General features: G+C 37.1%; 1 protein-coding gene across 9 annotated transcripts in view; it reads right to left on the bottom strand.

Annotated features, from left to right (window-relative positions):
* CDK8 (cyclin dependent kinase 8) overlaps positions 1–24,060 on the bottom strand; it is a 136,427-nt gene extending 112,367 nt beyond the window's left edge. For 3 of the 9 annotated variants that reach the window (XM_036251641.1, XM_036251643.1, XM_036251645.1), the window contains exon 1: positions 23,385–23,527. In XM_036251641.1, the coding sequence (XP_036107534.1) occupies positions 23,385–23,512 (128 nt within the window). In that variant the 5' untranslated portion in view covers positions 23,513–23,527. Of the gene's footprint in view, positions 1–5,471; positions 5,589–5,664; positions 5,697–5,818; positions 5,841–23,384 lie in introns of those variants that run through there. The other 6 variants (XM_036251638.1, XM_036251640.1, XM_036251654.1 and 3 more) reach the window with 5 other exon arrangements.
* Positions 24,061–25,533: the final 1,473 nt, after the last annotated feature.

The following is a 25,533-nucleotide window of genomic DNA, read 5'->3' as shown; positions in this document are numbered from 1 at the left end:
ATAAACTTATGTGATGTTCTGGTAGTAAAAAAAAGAAGTATTTCTGAAAAGTGTGAATTAGTAAACTTTCATAAATCTGATTATAGTTTTTAAAACTGCTTTAATATATTTTAATACATGATTATGCTAAAGTTATTTCTAAAAGAAAGCTCATGGTAAAAACTAGCACCTTCCTGGATCTGGTTTCTGTAATTTGATATATATGAAATTATGTTTAATATTTGGACTACAACTGGTAGATAAGAAAGCCTATCTTTACAACACATTAACTGAATATCAAATATTTATGACTTCCAATCTAAATGCAGTATAGCACTCAAGAAAATTTAATAGCATTTACAAAAAAAAAAAAAAGTGTTGGTGCATTAGATTGTGATAGAGAAATCTTAGGGATAAAACCAAGAATTAGAAAATTTTTTGACAAATTATTAAAATTTACAAGCAAATGTAAAAGTTTCTGGACACAGTGTCTACATATAAAAACCCACTGTATTCCTGCATACTAGCAACAAATAGAAAATGAAATTAATAAATATAATTTACAATAAGATAAAAAAATTAGATACCTGGTTACAAATGTAACACAAAACGTGTAAGAACTTCACTGAAAACTATGAAGCGTGGGAGAAATGGTTAACCATGTTCATGGAATGGAAGGTTCGGTATCATAAAAATATTAAGTTTCACCCAAACTGATCTATAGATTCAAAATAATCACAATAAAAATTCCAGTAGGGCCCTAGATGGTTTGGCTCAGCAGTTGGAGTGTTGGCCTGCAGACCAGAGAGTCCCGGGTTTGGTTCCTGCTAGGGGCATGTACCAAAAAAAAAAAGTTCCAATAGGGTTTGTGGTTTGTGATTTGTGTGTGTCTGTGTGTGTGTGTGTGTGTGTGTTTGGTAGAAATTGATAAACTAATTCTAAATGGAAATAAACAGGAGCTAGATTGGCCACGATCATCTTAAAGAACAAACTGGAAGACTTATCTGACCTGACTTATTATAAAGTTACAGTAATTACAACAGAATGTAAAATAAATCTTGCCCTGGCTGGTTTGGCTCAGCAGTTAGAGCATCGGCCTGCAGTCCAGAGAGACCCGGGGTTCAATTCCTGCTAAGGGTGCGTACCTCGGATGCAGTTTGTCTCTGGCCCTGGTTGGGTCATGCGGGGAGGCAGCCACTCGATGTGTCCCTTTCATGTTGCTGTTGCTGTTGCTGTTTCTTTCTCTCTCTCTCTCTCTCTCTCTCTCTCTCTCTCTCTCTCTCCCTCCCTCCCTCCCTCCCTCCCTTCCTTCCTCCCTCTCTCCTACTCTATCTGAACTAAAAATGGAAAAATGTCCTCAGGTGAGGATAAAAAATAAAATAAAATAAATCTTGACCCTATCTAACACAATATATAAAAATCAATCCTACATGGGATTGTAGATCTAAATGTTGATAAAACAACCTTGAAGCAACAATTTGTTAAATAGGACACAAAAATTGCTGCTCACAAAAGAAAAATGATTAAATTGTGATAAAAATGAAGAACTTATCAAGACAGTTACAAAAGTATACATGCAAGCTGCAGAATGACAGAAAAATTTTACAATACATATGTATTCAACAAAGAATAGGAATTCCTACAAATCAATAAGAAAAAAAAAGACAACTCAGTAGAAAAACAGGCAAAATGTTTGAATAGTTCACAAAAGAAGATATTCAAGTGGCCACTAATCATATGAAAAGGTGCTCGCATTCACTAATTATCAGCGAAATTACATTAAAATCACATTGAGGTACCACAACATACCACCAGTGGCTTACTGGCTTAACTTACATACAGATAGTACCAAGTTTTGAGCTTCTTACTATTATAGAACTACAGGGTCTGTATAGTTGCCAGTGCCACCATCTCATTATTCCAATATCTTTATAAATTCAGTCTTTGGGGGGCTCAGGGCTCAGTTTTAATGCAAGTTCAAGGCTCCAAGAAAGAATAGGTGAAATGTTCACAAAGTTAGAGTCACTCAAAGTTACTTCTAATATGATTTGTGCTACATTAAGGTTTAAAAGACTATTTGAGAGTTTATTTAAGGTCTTAAACCATCATTTATAAAATCATGCCTAAGTAATATCCTAGAAAGATTTACATTTCCCGGCCAGTTTGGCTCAGTGGTTATAGCGAAAGCAGTGAACACGAGCCTGGGGCTTGATTCTCAGTCAAGGGCAAATATAGGCAAGTCTCTTATAGCATGAGTTTTTATAACATAATGTGGCTATAACATCATCAGATTAACTGGAGGGAAAGAAAACATTACCACATGGAGGCATTATTACAATGCAAACTGGAATGAGCACGGGGTAAATAAAAATAATAACTGCATGCAAACATGTAGAATGTTTGGGTGTCTGGGTGTTCTTCTGGAACAGAACTGTTTCATTTATTCAAGCATCCTTTTATGCTTTTGTTTACCCTTGGCACTGGTAACAAACAGTACTGCGAGCAAAGCTGCTTGGTTTGGTCAAGGACAAAGGCAGATAGGGGAATCTGTCCTGGGCGATTTGGCTCAAAGGTTAGAGCGTTGGCCCAAGGACCAGAGAGACCTGGGTTCAGTTCCTGCTAAGGGCAGGTACCTAGGTTGCAGTTTGTCCTTGTCCCTGGTTGGGGTTGTGTGGATGGCAACCAGTCCATGTGTCTCTCGCATCGATGTTTCTCCCTCTCTTCCTCCCTTTCTCCCTCTTGCTTTATCTGAGGATAGATGCGAAAATGTCCTTGGGTAAGGATTAAAAAAAAAAAAAAGGACAAAGGTGATAGGGGAATCTAAGAATCTTCTGAGTGGACTAAATGGAAAAGGAGCAAGCAATTGGTTTGTTTCTATTAATTTTAATCAATAGATTTATTACTTTTAGATTAAAGCTATAAAAATACTTTTATCAAGTCCTACAGAAACATTCTAGCCCCCTTTACCTTGAAACAGCCGTTTTTATAAGGGATTTTTCATAAGAGATTACTTAGAAACACAACCAAGATACTATAGCAGAAGGACTACAGGTTGCTATCTACAAACAGACTTACAGGGTGGGCAAAGTAGGTTTACAGTTGTTCATATAGAAAATAATACAATTATTAATAAATAATAAGAATAAACTGTTTTACATACAATTGTAAACCTACTTTTGCCCCACTCTCTATTTAGGAAAATTATCTACTAACAATCATAAATTCTTCTTTAAAAATGTGAATTAGCATAAATGGGCACTAGAGAAATAGGAAATCATTAATGACTGAGCAAGTGAGATTAATTTAATATATATATTAAGTACATGTAACTTTTATGGCCTTGTGAGAACTTGAAAACTTCTTTTACATGCTTTATCTTATTGTGGTATACAAAAAGAACTCTGTGAGATGAATTCATTTTACAGATGAGAAATTTGAAGTGCTCAGAAGGAGTTCATAAACTGCTCAAGCTCAAAGTTTTAGCTGTTTGAATATAAGATGTCAATCTCATAACTAATAATGTTATGAGAATAAAAATAAGAAAACATAAACACTAGATACATTCCCATTTAAAATTAAAAGGCAAAAATACCTCAACACTCCATTATTTAAAAGTTAGTTGTAAAGTTACAATCAATGCAATAACATCAGATTTTCTAAAGCTGAAGTACTAGAAAGGAACTAATAATAAAACTATTAGTATTTGCAGATTATATGAATATCTACCTAGATAATCCAAGATAGTGAACTAAAAGTGTTTAAACCCAATATATAAAATTATATACTAGATATAAGAGTTTTAAAAATAGATTAAGAAAGACTCACAAATGCAATAAAAAACTGTTAACACAGGAACAGCAGAAAGTTTATCGCTATTTGAGCACTATGGTACGGTAAGGTACGGTAATTGGGATTCTTTGAACTGTGTTTGTTTTGGGGTATGTTTTTAAAATTCTGTAACAAATAATTTTTAGTATAAGTATGTGACAAATATTACTTAAAACCAACTGACACACAAACCTGTACATACAATTATTAAAATAAATAAGACAAAATACCTAGTAATAAAAAAATATGTGGGATCCATATGAAAAAAATAAGACTTTATCAAGATTTGGGGTTGTGTGGGTGGCAACCAGTCCATGTGAAAAATATATAACCATACTGCTGAGTATGGAGAGTAATACTCTTTAGACTTGAATTGTTGATTTTAAAGTTTAGCTGTAATAAATGGACAAGGAAAAGTATAATTTTTAAAAAGAAGAATAATGACGCATCTTGGGGGTGCCAGAAAGAGAAGAGCGAGAACAAGAAATTGAAAACCTGTTTGAAACAATAATGGCAGAAAACTTTCCTAACTTGGTGAAGGAAACAGACATACAAGTCTAGGAAGCACAGCGAGTCCCAAACAAGATGAACCCCAAGAGGCCCACACCAAGACACATCATCATCAATATGCAAAAGGTTCAAGGCAAAGAGAGAATCTTAAAAGCAGCAAGAGAAAGGCAGCTAGTTACCTACAAGGGAGTTCCCATAACGCTGTCAGCTGATTTCTCAAAAGAAACTTTGCAGGCCAGAAGGGAGTGGCAAGAAATATTCAGAGTGATAAAAAGCAAGAACCTACAACCTAGATCACTCTATCCTGCAAAGCTGTCATTTAGAATCGATGGCCATATAGTTTCCCAGACAAGAAAAAGTTAAAGGAGTTCATCACCACCAAACCGTTATTACATGAAATGATGAAGGGTCTTTTTGAAGAAAAAGATAAAATATATGAACAAACAAAATGGCAATGAATACAAATCTATCAACAATGGAATCTACAAACAAAATGAACAGGCAGAACAGAAACATTCTCATAGATACAGAGAAAATTTTGTTGGTTGCCAGATGGGAGGGAGGTTGGGGGAATGGGTGAAAGGTGAAGGGATTAAGAAGTACAAATTCATTGCTAGACTGACAAACCTCAAAGGGAAAGGGGTAGGGGGGTGGGAAGAAATAACCCAAATAACTTATATGCATAACCAATGAACACAGACAATAGTCTGGGAAAAGGTGGGAGGGGGGCAGGAGTGGGGAGGAGGGGGTCAATGGGGAAAAATGAGGAACATCTGTAATACATTCTACATTCAACAATAAAGATTTAAAATAAAAATAAAAAGAAGAATAATGAAAGGGTATGATCTTAATGGATAATATAAATGTATAAGACTTAAAAGGGAAGTAACAGGAATAGACAGATCGATTGACTTGCAGAGAAAGTCCAGAAGTGAAAAAACATGAGAACTTAGGGTAATGGTAAAGGTAGCATTTCAAATCAACTATGAAAGTATTCAACATATTAAAATGACTAAAAAAATACAGTTATATAACCTGTTATGTTATGTGCCACTGAGTCAACTCTAACTCCAGGCAACCCTATGAATGAGTGACATCCACCATCCACCATGACCTGTCCTCAATAGCCCTACTCAGCTCCTGTAGATTCATACCTATGGCACTTTCTTGGAGTCAATCCAACTCATTCATGGTCTTCATCTTTCCTGCTGCATTCTATTTTTCCCAGCATTATTGTGTTTTCCAAAGAACCAGGCCTTCTCATGATGTACCTGAAGTAGAATCACTTCAGCTTTATCATTTTTGCCTCCTGCAATATTATATGCTAACTTGCTCTATAGGACCCACTTGTTCAGCTTTCTCATGGTCCAGGGTATCCATAGAGCTGTCCTCTAACACCAGATTGCAAATAAATCCATTTTTTCCTATCAGCCTTCTTCACTGTCCAACTTTCACATCTGTACATAGTAACTGGGAATACAAGGGTATGGATGATCTTAACCTTGGTCTCTATTGACACATCTTTGCTCTTAGTGATCTCTTCTTAATTTTTCCACTGTGGCCCTTCCAAGTCTCAGCCTTCTCTTGATTTCTTGGCTGTAGTCTGCATTTGATATCAAATAAATTTAAGATTAAATAAAAATGTAACTGCAAAAAATTTTAAACCCCCAAATATTTTAGAATGTAAGAAAAATGTATATTATTGAGAAAAGTCAGAAGCAGTAACAGAATGACAGATTTTATTACCATTAAACTATAAATGTAAAAATAAACAAATAAGGCATGAATAAAAAGTTAATATACCAATAAACAAAGCACTTTATCAAAAAAGTTTTTAAAAAAGAGTCTTATAGGAAATTGGGCAAAGCACAAAGAAATTAAATAATGAATAAATAAGAAACTATATATTTAAATATTAATGAAACAAATATAAATAAAACCATGATTTCATAGACTTCTTATCAAATGTGCAAAGGTTAAAGAAAACAATAAACATACTAATCAATTAAGTGGTAAACTGACTCCTTTTCATTATGAATGAGATTACAAATTAGTTCAAACTTTCTAGGAGAAAGCCTGGCCTTTATTTCTAAAAAAAAATCTTAAAAACTTGCCAGCAAATCCACTTCTAGAATTTTTTCCTAAGGGTGTCATGGGACAAAGACAGCCATACAGACCAATAAAATAGAATAAAAAGTCCAGAAATAAACCTTCACATATATGGTCAAATAAATGAAAAACTGTAATGTAAAAGTAAAATGTAAATGTAAATTATTTTAAAAAATGATGCCACCCCACAATACAATAAATACATACATTAAAACTTAATGAAAAGATTAGAAAGATGGCTAATGACATGGAATATACATAATCTATTGTTGAGGGAAGAGGCAGGTGATTTCTCAAAAAAATTAAAAATAGAATTACATGGGACCCAGCAATTCCACTCCTGGGTATACATCCAAGAGAACTGAAAGCAGGGTTGCAAGGAGATATTGTACACCCGCATTCATAACAGCATTATTCACAGGAACTAAACTGTGAAAGCTACCCAAATTTCCAGCAATGAATCAGTGGATAAGTAAAATGTGGATATAGATACAGTAGGATTTTATTCAGCCTTAAAAACAAAGGAAATTCTGATATATGCTACAAGATGGATAAATTGTGAGGACACTGTGCTAAGTGATGTAAGCCAGTCACAAAAGAGACAAATACTGTATGAGACCACTTACATGAGATATTTAGAACAATCAAAATCAGAGACAAAAAGCAGAATGAGGGTTGCCGGAGGTTGGGGAGAGGGGAGAATGTGAGTTATTCTTTAACAGATACAGAGTTTGTGTTTTTCAGGATATAAAGAGTCCCAGAGACAGATGGTGGAGATAGTTGCACAACTGTAGGAATGTTCTTAATACCACTGAATTATATACTTAAATTGGTTATGACACTAAATGTTATGTTATGCGTATTTTACCGCAATAAAAAAAAAGAATGGAAAAAAATTTTGAAAAAAAACAAAATTAAGAAAACTCACACTTCTCAATTTTAAGACTAACTACAAAACTACAGTAATCAATACACTGTAGTACCAGGCTAAAGACAAACATTGATCAATGGGACTGAATTGAGGATGTAGGGGAAAATCCTGTTTAGAGCCAATTGATTTTTAACAAAGATGCCCAGACTACTCAAAGATGCTAGGACAACTGGACATCACAAGCAAAATCAACTTGGACCCAAACTCACATAATACTCAAAATTGATCATACACCTAAATCTAAGAGTTAAAATTATAAAATTCTTAGGAAAAAACATAAAAGTATTTGTGATCTTAGGTTAGAGAATGGTTTTTGGACATGACAACAAAAGCCCGAGCAGGAAAAATAGATACATTGGACTACATCAAAATGTGAAACTTCTGTGTTATAAATAATACCAACAAGAGAGTAAAAAGACAACCAAAAGAGTGGGGGAAATATTTGCAAATCATATATCTTACAAAGGTCTAATATTCAAAATATATAAACAACTCCTAAAACTCAATATTAAAAAGATAAATAACCCAATTTTAAAATAATCACAGAGCCCTGGCCAGTTTGGCTCAGCAGCAGAGTGTCGATCCATGGACCAATGAGTCCCGGGTTCAATTCCAGCCAAGGGCATGTACCTAGGTTGCGGTTAGTCCCTGGCCCTGGTCAGGTCGTGGGGAAGGCAACAGTGGATGTGTCCCTCTCACATCGATGTTTCCCTCTCTCCCCCGTTCTCTCCCTCTCTTTCTCTACCTGAAGATAAACAGAAAAATATCCTTGGGTGAGGATAAAAAAGTAAAATAAAAATGAGCACAGAATTTGCCTGGCCAGTGTGGTTCAGTGGTTGAGCATCGACCCATGCACCAAGAGGTCACCAGTTCGATTCCTGGTCAGGGCACATGCCCAGGTTGTGGACCAAATCCCCAGTGGGGGGCATGTAGGAGACACCCAATCGATGTTCTCTCTCATCGATGTTTCTTTCCCTCTCCCTTCCTTTCTCTCTAAAATCAATTTAAAAACAATTTTTTTTTAATGAGCAAAGAATTTATATACATTTTCCCAAATAGATATACAAATGGCCAATAAGCCCATGAAAAGATGCTCAACATCTTTAACCATTAGGGAAATGCAAATCAAAACTATAATGAATTACCACTTAATACTCCTAAGAACAGTTATATTAAAAAAGAAAAGAAAAAAACAAGTGTTAGCAAGGATGTGGACAAACTAGAACCTTCATGCACTGCTTGAGAGAATGTAAAATGGTTCAGCTGCTATAGAAACCATTTGGTGGTTAGTCAAAAGTTAATCAGAATTACCATATTATCCAGCAATTCTACTCCTAGGTATATATCCAAAGAATTAAAAGCAGGTACTCAGATACTCATACATAAATGTTCACAGCAGCAGTATTCATAATAACCAAAATATGGAAACAACCCAAATATCCATCAACTAATGAATGAGTAACAAAATGTGATATATGCTAAATCATGGATGAGACTTAAAAACATATTAAGAAAAAGAAACCAGTCACAAAAGACCCCATTTTGAATTATTTCATTTAAATGAAATGTCCATACTAGGTGAATTCAGAGACAGAAAACTTATTAGTGGGCAGGGGGACAGGGGGAATGACTGCTAATGGATACAGGGCTTCTTTTGGAGGTGACAAAAATATTCTAAAATTAGACTGTGGTAATGGCTACACAACTCTGTGAATACACTAAAAAGAAATAAACTATAAACTTTAAGTAGGTAAATTGTATGGTACGTGCATTTTATCTCAATAAAGTTATTTTAAACTTTATAAACTATAAATGTATATCTTCTTGCAAGGTATTACTATATTTTCTCCATAAAAACAACAGATTTAGTTTCTCTACTTAGTAGACCACAACAAAATCAAACACTATTTTTTAAACACTTAAAAATACTTTTTCCCTATTGAAAAAAGTAGAGACATCTGTAATATATTCAACAATAAAGATAAGTTAAAAAATAAACACTTAAAAATAAATAACTAGTGGCAAATGTTATCGTACATTCAAAACATTTTAGGGATAATTACAGTACAGAATTTCACTAAGGAAAAATGTAATTATACTGTATTCTGAATTGAAAACCAGCAACCATACTTAAACTTAGTGAGTCCAGTCACACAAAGTGAAATACTAATAGAGCAAAGATACTAATGATTAAAAAAAAAAAAGTTACAAAGTAGTACACTTGGTTAGTATTTTGACATGCACTGAAAACTTCCAAGTATTTAAAGAACATCTGTATTGCCTTTTAGAATTGAGTGGTTCTATCTCTCCTCCCCCTCAAAAAAATCCAGAAAAAAAAAAATCCAGAAGTATGGGAAGTATGTGTTTGACAGATTTTCTTATGTTTTTCACTTAGCAATTCCAAGTCTAGTTCATGTCACAAGCCTAAAGGGATCTGCAAAGGTCAGCTAGTCTTGGCTAAAACAGGACAACAGTAACTTTCAGCTCCAGGATATCTGGTTTAAATTCTCAAGCAGAGCTGAACTCATTTGTTCTAAAATAGATTTTCAGACAAAAAGATGAGATATTTGCGTAATTCTTTAGCTTCCCATCTATAAGGAATAAGTACATTACAACTTCTATTGAGTAGAACTTAAAACTTTTTTAAGTCTCTTTGAAATTAACAAAATACAAAAAGAAATGAACAAAATACATCCAAATTGTCTTATAAATAATCGCCTGTCTCCTTACCCACCATGAATGATTACCTCTGCTGAACACTCAGTCAAGCAATTCCACTGACAGTAAAAGGGGCTCCAGCTTCCTAGTCTATGAAGTTAAGCCCAGAGATGAATGCAACTGAGACAGATGACAAGGAACAAGGCCAAAGCCAAAATCAGCACAAAACAGAAAAAGCAAGCCAAAGGGGGAAGAAAGGGAAAGACTGGGTGGAGGAATGTCAGTGCCAGGCAAGGAATGAGATGAAGACCAAAGCCAAGCAATAGGAAATGGGGAGAGAGATCATCAAGAGAACTAAGGGTCAGAGCTAAAGCACTGGTTTGAGGCAGAATACATGAACAGTGTCAATCATTTGTGATAGGAACAAAGTGTGGCAGCAGTATTAAGTTGGAATAAAGAAATATGGCCCTGGCCGGTTTGGCTCAGCGGTTGGAGCGTCAGCCTGCGGTACAGAGAGACCCGGGTTCGGTTCCCGCTAAGGGCACATACCTCGGTTGCAGTTTGTCCCCAGCCCTGGTTGGTCGTGCGGGTGGCAGCCACTCGATGTGTCCCTTCACATTGATGTTTCTCTCTCTTTCTATTCCTCTCTCTCCCTCCTGCTCTATCTGAACAAAAAATGGAAAAATGTCCTCTGGTGAGGATAAAAAAAAAAAAAAGAAATCTGATGAAAGTAAACATGAAGATATAAAAACATAATACACTTAAAGTTTTGATCCCAACCAGTAACCTAAAATACAAAGGACTACTGGGGAGGGAAAACCCAAAGCAAAATTTGTAAAATAATCATACAATTCTAACTTTACAATGTATTTAACCCCCATGACCTAAATATGTCATTACTGTATCTGTTACCATTTCTTCCTTACAAATAAGTTTTGTTTTTGGAGTTTTTCTGTGAATGTAATTGGTACATACCGCCTTTTTAGAAGACAGAAGATTGGACCTCAGAAGCGCCTGAAGCCCAGGCCTGTTACAAGATATCCCTGGGAAACTGACCAGTGATGCACTGGGGTTTTTACCAGTAACTTGTGCTTGGGCATGATGATCCATCTCTAGAACCATCATTGAAAGAAACCAGGAGGAATAAAAATTGCTGTTGACATAGCAAGGGAGAAGCTTCTCATAAAAACTGCTCCTTGCAAGTAGTAGCATCCACAGCAAATATCCCATGAGGAACTTTGGAGACCTGGTAAGTTCTACCTGTATCTGAGAAGTTGTTGTGTGCAGACAGATGTAAAGGACATTTACTGCAGTACTATTTAAGAGCATAAAAAATAAAAGCCTAAATGTCCTTCAATTGGACCACTACATTACACTATATCCATAAAATGGAAAGATGAACTGATGAAATGAATTACATTATAGTATGTGTTGATATCGATCTCCAAAACATATAAACTGAAAAATAAGGCACAGAATAATATATATTATATAATATATATCATACAATTTGTGTTTAAAGATGATGACATACAGACACCAGCAACCATTAAAGGAATGATTACTAAATGTGACTTCATAAAAATTAGTTGTACATGAAAAATAATACAATATTGTCTTTCAAATATACTTTAAAATAAATTAATTTTTAAAAAGAAAAATAATACCATAAACAAAATCAAAAGATGACTGCACAAACTGGAAAACATATACAAGAAAAATGGTGGACAGCTTGAGAAGAGGAAATGAATGGCTGGTAAAGACAGGGGTGATAGGACTTAAGTTCTCACTTCCTCAGCATATTTACATTTTTCCATTTGCATGTATTACTTGTCCAAAATGAATAAAAAATTAAAGTAAATTTTAAAGTCTGCCCAAACATATATATGCATATACACAATTAGCTGCTGACAATGACTATCCTCAAAAAGGAAAACAGATTTTCTTGGGTATCCTTATATACTGTTTGAATTTTTTTTAATCAAGAGAATATATAAACTTTATAATTCAGTTTTATTTTATAATAAAAAGTTATTGAAAGTATATAACCTTTGACCCTAAAATTCTACTTAAAGGTCTTGCTACGATGTTGGGAGGTCCTTTGCCAACTCTAATGGTTAAAATATGGAGACTACTTCAATTTTGCCGGTCACAAGAGAACTGGTCAATCAGATACATATTTGTGTACGTATATCTGTGATGCCCACCATGATTAAAACTGATGACTTTGAACTATATTTAGTGACATAAAAATATGCATAATATTCTTGAATGGTAAAAATTTAAGATCATTGCAGATTTCATTAATCTATACTTACATCCATAGAGTTATCTGGAAAGACAATGAGGAAAATAATAATTGTGGCCCAGTACTACAGTTTGGGCTTCAGTTTCTGTATACATTTCTGGACTATGAATTTTTTAACAATGAACATGTATCATCATTTTTAAAATCAGTAAAAAAAAAAAAAAAAGAGCTATTTTCTTTTAAAAAATAAGAACTGTCTTTGATAGCATGGAATAAGAAATAAATACATATCTGCCTAATGGGTATTTCTTCTTAGATATTTAACAGGCACCTAAAATTCAATATATCAAAACTCAATTTATCATCTTCCCCCTCAAACTTGTTCCACTTCCTATTTTAGCTACTGATGTGAATGGCAATATCCTGCTCCTCAAGCCAGAAACCTAGGCATTACCCTTGGTTATTATCACTTCTTCCTCTCACATCCAAAAATTCAACAGTCCTATCATCCTTTCTGTCACTTCCCTAATTCAAGCCTCCAGCATCTCTCACATGGATTACTACTGCATTCTTCTAACCCCAGTTCCTGATAGCCATTCTAATTGTATAGCCAAGCAATATTTTAAGTGATAAATCAACTTGTTACTGCCTATTTAAAATCCTACAAGTGGCCCCCACTGTCTTCAGAATAAAGTATGAAGTCCACAGAGCATGATTTACAAGACCCCACTTACTTCCCCAACTTTATATTTTACACCTCTCACTTTACCGTTAGTTACTCCTAAGATCTGCAGTGAAATTCTTTTAACTCCTTCACTATACTATCTTTCCCTCAAATCTTTGTAAATGCTATTCAGTGGTGGCTCCAAAGGGTTCTGGGGAGAACTTCAGCTTCCCCCCTAAAACATACAAGCTTCCCAAATTACCTCAAATAAACAATTAAAGTTAGCACTTGTTCACTACATATCATCCAATCCCTATACCACATTCCCTTTTCAATGAGACTATACCCCCTTTCCTATACTGTAAGGAGAAATTCTGGAACTAGATGCTAGTCTTCCAGCCTCACTATAACTCCTGTACTATACCACCACTCACTCTTATTTACTGCCCATTCACTTGTGTAGCTTCTAATTATCTTTCAAGTCACAATGGAAATATCCTTGAACCCCCAAAAGCAGATTAGGTACCTCATGGCAACCTATAATTTTCCCTGTCACAGCCCTATTCCACTATATTATAATAACCTGTTTACTTGCCTGTGTCCCTCAAAAGTCTTAAGTTCCCTAAGGACATAGACCATGACCTATTCACTGCTGAATCACCTATATCTGGCATAGAATCTGGCCTATTACAGCCATCAGGGAACTAATTACCAAATGAATCATAAATATACAAATTTACTACCCACCTCTCAAAAAAACTACAGCTAAAAAGAAGCTGTAATAAAATGTCAATATTTAAATAATTTAATTTTACATTTAAAAGCATCTTCAGCCCTGGTCTGGTGGCTCCTGTCTGGTACACCAAAAGGTCGTGGGTTCAGTCCCAGTTGGGGCATGTGTAGAAAGCAACCAATCAAGGTTTCTCTCTCTCAGTCTCTTTCTTTCCCTTCCTCTCTCTCTAAAATATAGGAACATATCCTCAGGTAAGGATTATAAATAAATGAATGAATGTATCTTCAATGTTAATTCAGCATTAGAAACCAAATGACAAATATACCTTACTTTATGCTTGACATTTTCTTGGAAACTGTGTATAAACAGAACTTTTCACAAATTGAGTCACAGGATAAATATGCCAGGAGAGGTCATATACTTAAAGAGATTCCTTCATAAATGAAAAAACTCCAAACCTATCTATTCTATGTAAATTTAAATTTTCATATGACTTACTGGCCTTTCTTAAGACAAAAACCTTATAAAAATAATTTTTCAATACCTACATTCTTCCCCCCCCCAAAATATACTTGTTTAATAAAAGCCATAACACCAATAATGGACAAGTCTTTCATTGTAATCCTTTTAGTTTTCTAGGCAACGTATAAAACTCAGGTGTATAGAAACACCCAGAGTAGGCTCTGCATCATGATGATGTAAAGAATTCCTCTCCTTAGGATGATTATTTATTAGAATTCATGGGCCATTATAAACTTAAATATTTTTAAGAGCTTGTCTAGAGAGATGGGTAACTACGTTACCTTGAGCAGTAGTTAGCCTAAATTTTTTATTCACATAACAAAAGTAAACTTCAAGTATGAAATAATCATGGATTTAAACAAAACTAAATGCCAACTCTGATTCAGAAGCTAATTATATTTTCCTTAAGCTTAGAAACATAGACTTCCCATTTAAACTGCTTCATTTACAGGCATATTTTTAAAAATACTTTATTCTTTGTAGTGGCTCAATTTTTCAGGCCTTCTGTTCTGTTCAGCCAATTAACAAAGTTTGCCTCTACTTTTGTCTTTGGTTTTGTTCAATTCTGTTCCTGGTATCAATATAGCCAACCATCAAACTTTGCTTTTCCGGGTAGTTGCACAAGGTGCTGCTTTTCTATTCCACTATAATATGTTTAAGTTTTTAATTTTAGCAAGTTTAAAAGAAGACTTTCAAATATGAAATTTCAGGTACACCACAAATAAAAGAGTATTAAATACCTGTCAACATTTGGCAATGTGCCAGGAACTGAGGGGAACACAATTACTGCCCTAGAGGAAATCCGTAATATCTAACCCATAAACATTCACCAGAAAGACCCAAAGGACATATAAACATTAACCACATGTACACTGAAGTAGTTACATAATACATCTATGAAGGACTATGTTTTGTGAGTGATGAGTGAAGAGGGAATTATCTAAGTTGTATGTTAAGATAAAGTAGTTAGACTTTCTGAAGCTAAATGTTAGAACCTATTTCAGGTGAGGGAAAAATATTTCTAGCACAAGGTGCTGCTTGAGAAAAAGTTCTGAATGGTGGTCTGATTTGATGGAGGAGGAGCTGTATTATTCTGTATTTCAGAATCACTGCAATAGAACATAGTGTGAATACTGTCCTAGGAACAAGGAAGGCTAGTTGGGTTTTATAGACAAAGGACAAAGATCTTGATCCTAAGTCAAAGTCAAGGTAAAGTCACTCAAAAGTAGTTCTCAAAAAGCTAAACATAAATTACCATGTGACCCAACAACTCCATACCTGGATATATGCCCAAGAGAAATGAAAACATATCCACATAACAACTAGCACGTGAAGGTTCACAGTAGCATTATTCATGATAGCCAAAAAGTAGAAACAGCTCCTCTTGCACTCTCATGTTAATGGAGGACGGCAGCTGCTGAGTGGCACACAGATAACCTGGACAGTCTCCCTGCCTCCCCCCTTTCCGCTTGCCACCAGCCCTTGCCAGCATGGCCAGCATGTCTGTGGTTTTGCCCAACTGCTCAGAGTTAGGCAACAAGTATATCCAGCAGACCAAGTCCCTCACCTTGGGGCGCACCATCACCCTCTAACCTCTTACCAATTATATACTTTTGGAATAAAAGAGCCCCTCTATAAGAAGGGCAGCTCTGTGGCAGCCAGTTTTCAACACATGAGAAATTTGACAAAACTGAAATAAGGAGGATTGTACAAACGGTTCTGATTGTACATGAGCACCGGCTACTCCATGTGTCACTGCTACTGCTGGGAACAAGTTTCTTCAAACTACCTGGTGGTGAACTTAACCCAGAAGATGAAGTTAAAGGACTAAAACACTTAATGACAGAGATACTAGGTGGTCAAGATGGAGTCCTGCAAGACTGGAAAGAACAGTAGGATTTTCATTCCCTAGAAGCAGCTAAGCACAGAAAAAGAATAAAGAGCTCAGAGGTTGCCAGTTCCATTCTTGGTCAGGGCAAACGCCCGGTTTGGGGCTCAATCCCCAGGGGAGCATGCAGGAGGCAGCCTATCAATTTGTCTTTTTCATCGATGTTTCTCTCTCTCCCCCCCCCCCACCCTCCCTCTCTCTCTAAAATCAATAAAGCAGACCTGGCCAGTTTTGCTCAGTGGTTAGAGCGTCGGCCTGTGGTCCAGAGAGACCCGGGTTCGGTTCCCGCTAAGGGCATGTACCTCGGTTGCAGTTTGTCCCCGGCCCTGGTTGGGTCGTGCGGGTGGTAACCACTCAATGTGTCCCTTTCATGTCAATGTTTCTCTCCCTCCCTCCCTCCCACTCTATCTGAACAAAAAATGGAAAAATGTCCTTGGGTGAGGATAAAAAAAAATCAATAAAGCATATTTTACAAAAAAAGAATAAAGGAACAATGAGGATTGGCTTCAACAATAAAAGGCACTACAAGAAAGATGATGCCAGATATAGAGCATAATATATATTTATTAACACTAAGTGGCATATACAGTTCCCAACTTACACATGGATCACATGTCAAATGTTTATAAATCATAATTCTGAACACATTTTCCCAGGGAAATGATTTTTGAGAAAGTAGTTAAGTTTGCAAATAGCCTACAATAATTTACAATAATTTGTTTATTATTATTTGTTTATTATTTTATTTGTTTATTATTTCTGTTTTTCTCACTGAAATCCAGTATGCCAGAAGCCATTTCTCTACCTCCCATCTCTTCACACATCAGAGTCCAACCAAGAGAATTCCCCCTCCAATCTATTACCACCACAACCTCAGCAGCATAGAAGAGACTGGCTCCCTGCTCCTCATGTAGGTGAGGCCAAAGAAGAATCATCTGCTATCCAGAGCTGCAGTCAAAATGGAGTTCTGCCATGGCAGTTCTAGATGTAAGAGAGTCTTAAGTCATATAGCTGGACGTCAGAGGCCACTTGCATTCTGATTTGCCAACATTCTTGTGATGGAAAATTGCAGCACAGACAATTAAAGGTGTCTAGTGCATGCTGATAAATTTATCTCTATTATTAAATAAGAGAGACCGCATCATTTTCGGTGGGTACAATGGAACATTTGTAGTACATGTACTACACATAAAGCAGAAAATCAAAAATGCTGGCAAGAAAAAAGGAATGGGGAGGAAATGTGGGGGAATAAAAAAAAATTCAATCTCACAAAGTTTGCTAGGGCCTGTAAGGGCACAATAAAAAGCACCCTCTTTGTCCCATTTCTTTAAAGGCAAAAGCACCCATTTGTCCCATTCCTCTTGAAATACCCTTTCTGATGAGATCCTCTTTCTGAAAATCCGAAGCAGTTGGGAGCTTCCATCTTTGTGTCTAACAGTACCTTGTATTAATTATTATAGTGCATATTAAATTACTACAAATTATTTACATGTTTGTTTCCCCAATAGATATCTCCTCAAATAACGGAATATTTTATTCATCTTTACAGTCCCAATACCTTGGACAGTGCTTGGCACATAGAATGGATTTCTTCAAATGTTGGGAGAAACAGTAAAAGTAATAATCAAATAAACAAATCCCAAAAGAATTTGTTTAATTTACCAGTCTTACAAGAAAATGAAACCTCTAAGTGGCCTAAACAGTGGATCTGAATGCACTAATACCTAAGGCAGACAAATTCAAATGGCAGTAGATAAGAAGTGCAAGGAAAATACTCTGCTTTTCCCTTTTCATCACACTTTTTAAAGGTTATAAAGAATACTCCTTATTGGGCGTACAAAATCCCCAGTGATGGGGATTATCACATGTTGTATTTGGCACTTTGACATTTAAAGGAATATTTCAATCAAACAGAACCTATATACAGGGTTCAACAGTATTCAAAGAAAAACTATTAAATTCCTTTGGGGAAAATGAAGGGTTCCAACCAAGTTCTGATCATAGTTAAGGAACTAAAATAAAACTGAATACAAACTCCAATGCAGATTGAATCAGAAGAGTCCCTTGTGCTAGCTACCAAATGAATGGATCACAGGATTGGAAACAGGTACTAGCCCATAACTCCCAACATCTTAAGAGATAAGTATGAAGAAATGTTAAAGTAGTATAAGACATGTTAGGTAAAGTAGCTGATAAGTCTTTTTGAGTTTCCTAACTTCTTTCTGGGAGTTGTTAAGGACCCACATTAAAGCATGAGGCTAAGAAATATGGAAGTATATACCATGTTCAAAAGTAGCGGTTCTCAACCTGTGGGTCACAACCCCTTTGGGGGTCGAACGACCCCTTCACAGGGGTCGCCTAAGACCAGTGGAAAACACATATTTCTGATGGCAATTCACAATAGTAGCAAAATTAGTGATGAAATAGCAACGAAAATAATTTTATGGTTGGGAGTCACCACAACATGAGGAACTGTATTAAAGGGTCACGGCATTAGGAAGGTTTTTGTTTTAGTAGTTTTCACATAATCATGCAAAATTATATTTTATATTCATAATTTTTACTTTTTTTTATATCCTCACCTGAGGACATTTTTCCATTTTTTGTTCAGATAGAGTGGGAGGGAGAGAGGGGAAGAGAGAGAGAAACATCGAAAGGGACACATCGAGTAGTTGCCACCCACATGACCCAACCAGAGCCAGGGACAAACTGCAACCAAGGTATGTACCCTTAGCGGAAACCGAACCCAGGTCTCTCTGGACCGCAGGCTGACGTTCTAACCGCTGAGCCAAACCGGCCAGGGCCATAATTTTTACTTTCTTAACTCAAACCCCCTAATCTTACAAGGAAATGACTTGCCCAAGGTCATAATGGTAACCAGAGGCAGAGTATGAACTCAAACTCAGGTCTCCAGTCTCTCCAATTTTGGTTATTTTCACTAGATGAAGAACTTTCATATCTTAACATGCCTTATGAGAGTTTTGTCCTACACACACATGCACACACACGTGTGTGTATCTGTAGACATACACATATACATGGGTGTATGTGTAATACACACACACATATCTACATATACACCTTTGTAGCACTTAAAAACCAGGCTGTATAGAAATCTACTAAAACAAGCACATCAGTTAATCGAAAAGACTAGTCCTGTGATAAGGCATTCATGTTTTCTGAATGACCCACTAAAAACCAAATTTCGATGTCTATGTTTACATTTATTTTAATATATTGATAATATGAAGCATAATAGTTAAGAGCATGAGCTTTACAGTTAAAAGACCTGCTTGTAATCCTCTAATTCCAGCTCTGACATCAGGTAGTCATGTAAGCATGGACAAATTAGTTTAACCTTTCGGAGCCTCAGTTTCCTCACTGGCAAAAACTGTTAGGGAAAAAACAGAACTGATTTGATATGGTGTTTGTGAATATTAAATAGAGCATGAACATAAAGGACTCTGCCCAGGGCCTAGCACTTACACAATAATTTAGCTATTATTATCATTATCACTGCCAACTAACATCTTGGTTTTCTACAAAAAGTTTTCTACATATTTGAAACACACAAACCCCAATTATATATTATCTATTCTTTAGAATGTAGAGCAAAGAAGTCTAAGAACCTTATTCAAGAAAACTTCTTTTGCTCTGTCTGGGTGGCTCAGTAGGTTGGAGCATCCTCTCATACACCAAAAAGTTGAGGGTTTGATCCCCTGACGGGGCAGATACAGGAGGCAAACCCATCGATGTTTCTCTGTCTCTCTCCCTTTCTCTCTCTCTAAAGTCAATAAACATATCCTCAGGTGAAGATGGAAGGAAGGAAGGAAGGAAGGAAGGAAGGAAGGAAGGAAGGGAGGGAGGGAGGGAGGGAGGGAGGGAGGGAGAGAGAGAGAGAGAGAGAGAGAGAGAGAGAAAGAAAGAAGAAGGAGGAAAGAAAGGCTCCTTTTCTTTTTTTTTTTAATCCTCACCCGAGAATATTTTTCCATTTTTTGTAAAAAAAATAGAGTGGGAGGGAGAGAGAGGAAGAGAGAGAGAGAGAAACATCGATGTGAAAGGGACACATCGAGTGGCTGCCACCCGCACAACCAACCATGGCCAGGGACAAACTGCAACCGAGGTACAGTACATGCCCTTAGCGGGAACCGAACCCGGGTCTCTCCGGACCGCAGGCCAACGCTCTAACCGCTGAGCCAAACTGGCCAGGGCAAGACTCCTTTTCTTTTTGGAGATTAAAACTCTTATTCCAAATTGATTTTTAAATTCTAAAAATGTCCAGTGCCTATCATGAGAATTCAGAATTTAAAAACACAAATTGTTTTTTGCCTTCTCACAGTTTTCCATTCTTTGGAACAAATAAGTTTGGTTGTCTAAATTCTGCAAAGAGGAAATACAATTGACTCAGAAAGAAAATGAATCCCCTGCTTCTCACTAAAGCACCTTCTTGGGGTTCAGACACAAAGGACACTCTCTATCTCATTTATGATGATAGTAAGAGGAAATTATTTCCAAGATTTATTGGGCATTTACTTTTTAATTCTATTTGAATCTGAAATTAACACAATTATAAAAGCCCCTGTTCCATGCATTTACATAATCATGCCTCAAACAAAGTATTTCTCCCTGTACCACATTCCTAAAGTGCTGAGTTTATCTAAGTGCAGTATACTAGCAGGATAGTATTACTAATTCTTTAACTCAAAGAAATGGACTTTCAAGCTGTGTATTTCCTAACAGTTAATAATTTAAGAAGCTAACTTCTCTGGTCTAAATTTTTTTCTAATCATTTATGTTCTATGATGCTCCCTGGACAAGGAAAGGATATAACATTTAAATACATTCATTTCAATAATCAAATTTGTCTAAACAAAACATTTCATTTTACTGTAAATCTCAAGACTTTTTGAAGGTGCTACTGTCTGGGTTCTGAGAGTACTCTAAAATTTCAGTTACAGAATATATAATTTAATTTGAAGGTAAATCAATAGTAGAAAAAATATTTCATCATCATCTTTTTATAAAAGATTAAACAGCTACCAATTTTTATTTTACCAGAACTAAAATGCATTAAATTACACTTCATTGACATAAGATCAAAAGAATCTCATAAATACAATGCAGTATTTTACCAAAGTGAGGTTATTAAAAAAAAAGCTAAGCCAAAACGTATTCCCTTTAGAAAACAAACACTGTTTTAAGTAATTTTAAAGCTCTCTTGACATTTGATCCACTTTTTAAAAAGTTCATCCTATAAACAAAATCATTAAAGGCTGCTGAAAACAACCCCAAAGAATTATAAGTAAAAAGTTATTTTTTTTTTTACAAAATGCAATGCTACCTTTCAGCTATCATAAATGACTAAGAATGTTCCTATACTACACATTCAGTTATTTTTAAATTGTATAATGTTTCCAAAATTATTCTTAGCCTAAATTAAAACCTGATGATGATATATAAAATGTAGTTTAAAGTACCTCTTGATAATATACAATATTATAGTTTTTAAATAAAATATAAAAATCAAAGTTAACAAAATGTGTAGATTTTATTACCTTAAATTGGTAATTTATAAAAACAGAACTGGCTTCTCTCAGAGAAACTAAAAATAATTTAAAGTCACCAAAATTTTATAAAACAAATGACAGACTGGTCAAATGTACAACAGTGTCTAATCTCATGGAGTTGAGGAATTTATAAATATGCAAAAAATTACATAATGTTGGGGGATGGGAAGATGGTTTAAGGCTTTTGAAAAATATTGTATGGGACATTAACATGGATTATTTTTTAAATATATGTGTTATTACAGAGTAATACTTCAACAAGAAATATAAACAACAGTCAACATTATCTTCAGACACTGATTTCTCAAATGTCACCAGAATATTCATTCCACTAAAAAGTACTTTTCAATACAGGCAGCACCCAAAGTCTCAAATTTTCAAATATCTTTTACAAATATCTGTACTGCTTTACTGCTGCATATAAGCACTGAAATGCACATTCCAAAATTAGAATCACTGTATTACTCTGAGTACATTTTAAGTTTTTTAGAAAGATATCTCAGTAAATCTAAGAAAAAAATGTTGAATAAATATACACTTCCTTTTCCAATATCCAGAATACTAAAGCAGTTATAAATATGGCTTCCCTCCCCCACCCCCAGGTAACTTACTTCATCTTTATGAATGGTTTCATTTTTTAGTGCTTATGTAGTTCTGAACATACCCTCCTTACCTAATTTGGGAAAAAAAGCAATTATTCTAATTGTTAAACACCAGCTAACTAAACTAACAGAGATGGTCAAGTGAAGCTACTTTGTTTATAACAAAATCTAAAGATTATATAATAAGCTTTGATATTAGCTTTCCAGCAATTTTCTATAATGTCAAAGGCAACAGAGACAATATCCGTTTTACAAGAGGAAAACAAGGCATTAATTAAATACATTTTCTCAACTAAGAATTGCCTTCTCTTTGTCAATATTACAAGACATTCATCTACTGACAAAGGAAAAATGAACACTTCACTTGCCTGTTTAAGAAACTAAATTGGGAACATTACCAGTCATAGACTTAATTAAGTTATTAATAGGGAAGAATATTTAAAGCAAAGCAACTATTTAAAGTTCACTGACAGCTGCTAAATTTTGGGGAACCAGCCCGAACACTGCCTTTTTCCCCACCACCCAACCCTGCACCAAACCCCCATTGTTCTATATAAAACTCACAGCTAATGGTATCCAAATAGCAGTTGCTACATACATTTATGTTGCAGATGATCACTATGAGGAACTCTTCAGACTAGATTTACCTGCTGCTCTGTTTCCCCAAAATAAAATCCAAATTTGATAATAAATCAATCACAAACTGGTGGAGGAAAGGGTCGCAGCTTCCCTTCCAGACTAGTGGATGTCACTCCAGAAGCAGGTGAGGAAATCCCCAGAAGTTTAGCATAATGTATCGACAACATCTCCTCCCCCACCCCACCCCCAAATGATTTAAACTGACGTTTCATAACGAATTTTTTTTTTTAATCTAGTACCGAAACCCTTGACAAGTATACAGTCCACGGGGTAGAGGCTCCTTTTCCCCGCGAGCCACCAAAGTAGAACACAGAGGCGGCAGCACGCAGGCTGAGTGTGGGTTTGGATCCCTCGTACACCACTTCCTCCCCAAACCTGGCTGGCGGAGACAGATGCGGTGTCGAGGAAGTGGGAGACCGGCACTCCGGCTCCCGGCTCCCCCGCGGCTACCTGCCCGGGCCTGCGGGAGCGCCGCCCAGCGCGGACACCCGCAGACTCACACTCACCCATCTTTCCTCTTGGCTTTGTAGACGTGACCATAAGTGCCTCGGCCAACTTTGCAGCCCTCGTATTCAAACAGGTCCTCGACCCGCTCCCGCTCGCTGCTCAGCTTCACTTTAAAGTCATAGTCCATTGTCACAGCCTCCGAGGCCGGGGAGCTGGGGTCGGGGGACCAGGGGACACGGGTGGGGACCCGGGAAGCACCGGCAGCCGCAGCCCCCGGGAACCCGCCCGCTCTACACCCGGCGGCCGCAGCACCAGCCCGACTGATGCGGCAAGAGCAGGAGGAGGCCCCGCGAGAGCGCCGGGGACATCCAGGGGGGCGGCAGGGCAGAGGCCGGCCCGGGGTGGGGTGGGACGGGGAGGTTCCCCCGGACGAAGGAGAGCGGAGGGACGAGGGCTGGGGGTGGGGAGAGGGTGTCTCTGCCCTTGTCCCCGCTGGCTCCCGGGGCGCCGGTTCTCCTACTCCCTCCGGCCGCGCGTTCTGCTCCCGCTGAGGGGAGCGGCAGGGCGGCCACGGCGGGTTCTCCTTCCCTCAAACGCGCACTCACGCCTCACCCTCTCTCACACGCACGCTCACACTCACTCATTCACTCACTCACTCTCCCATACACTCAAACAGAAAGGCAGCCCCGCACAACAGCCGGTACCTCCTCAGAGAGAGGAGGAGGGAGGGGACTCTCGGAACACGGCCGCGGCTGTCGCAAAAACGTCGCGAAGGCTCGGGCTACCTCCGACCCTCCCTCCAGCCCACTCCGCAGCGGCTGTCTGCCCCAGCCAGAGCTGGCACCCGGAGGACCATGTGGAGGGAACTGGGTAGCCACTGACCACAGCTGCCGCCAAACGCACCACGTGGACGGTCCAGACAGTGGCCAGCGCCCTAGACTACAATGCCCAGAATGCATGGGCCACCGCTGTTGCCGCCCCTCCTACGACTCCACCCCACACAGTGGGGATATGGGGAGCGTTGCATGATGGGATTCGTAGTCCAAGGTGAGATAAGTTTCAATCACTTAGGAAACAAATTTTTTTTACAGCGATATCGTTAGTGTCTGCTTTGGGCCATAAACTTAACCAAAGAAAGTCACGTGTAAGGGAGGCTAGTTTGTATTAGAATCACGTTTTGTGCCTCTTCCGAACTCCAGATTTCAAAGGGCATTATCACTGTCAAAAAACAAAAAACAAGTCTATATATTTGGAAACAGCTCATGGACTATCACTTGGTGTATTCTTGTTTGCTATCTGATAAGGGCTGCAGAATGATATCAGCATACTGATACACATTACAAACAAATAAAAGTTAGTCAATGACGAATGTCCATGCTAATCCTAAATAGTGTTACTTTTGTGACAGATGACCAAATGCTTCCCATTCGTTAAGAAAGGACTGCTATTTTGAGTATGACCTTCTGCACCTCTTCCTATAAAAACAGCAATTTGTAACCATGATTACAACAGTGAATCTAAACCCATTGAAACTAATTTATTAATCATTTTAAGGTAGGGAAGGTGTCAGCTGGAGGAATCCCAATATCTTCACAATAATCCCCTCATTTTGTCTTAACTCTTTTATTTAAAAGTCTATTTTAAATTTTTTGATTTTATATTAATTTTATATTTGTATTTATTTTAGAGTTGTTATTGTTTGCAGTAAAGCTCCCCACTCTCCAAAACACATATAATCTCTCCCACTTTTTGTTGTTGTTGTTAATCCTCAGCCAAGGATTTTTTTTTAAATCCTCACCCGAAGATATTTTTACATTTATCTTCAGACAGAATGGGAGGGAGGCTGAGAGGGAGAGAGGGAGAGAGAGAGATAGAGAGAGAGATGCATTGAGGTGAGAGATACATGTGGATTGGATGCCTCCTGCACAGGCACCAAAGCAGGAATGGAAACTGCAACCCAAGTATGTGCCCTTGACCAGGAATTGAACCTGTGACCCTTAGATCCTCTAGTGGTCAACCGCTGAGCTCTAACCACTGAACAGAACCACATTTTAAAACCACAATAACAACTTTTTCACCTTTCCTGTGGTATTCATCAAATTGTTTGTCTTTTATTTCCTGTCTCTCCATAGGTTATAAATTCCTATGGGAAGTTATATTTGCATCTTCCATGACACCTATAATGCCTGGATTGTGGTGCTCAGGAAA

This window comes from Molossus molossus, unplaced genomic scaffold (assembly GCF_014108415.1).
Source record: "Molossus molossus isolate mMolMol1 unplaced genomic scaffold, mMolMol1.p scaffold_m16_p_10, whole genome shotgun sequence".
Taxonomy (NCBI): Eukaryota; Metazoa; Chordata; class Mammalia; order Chiroptera; family Molossidae; genus Molossus; species Molossus molossus.
Note: the sequence above shows the minus strand (reverse complement) of the source record. Positions and strands in the feature narration are given on the sequence as shown.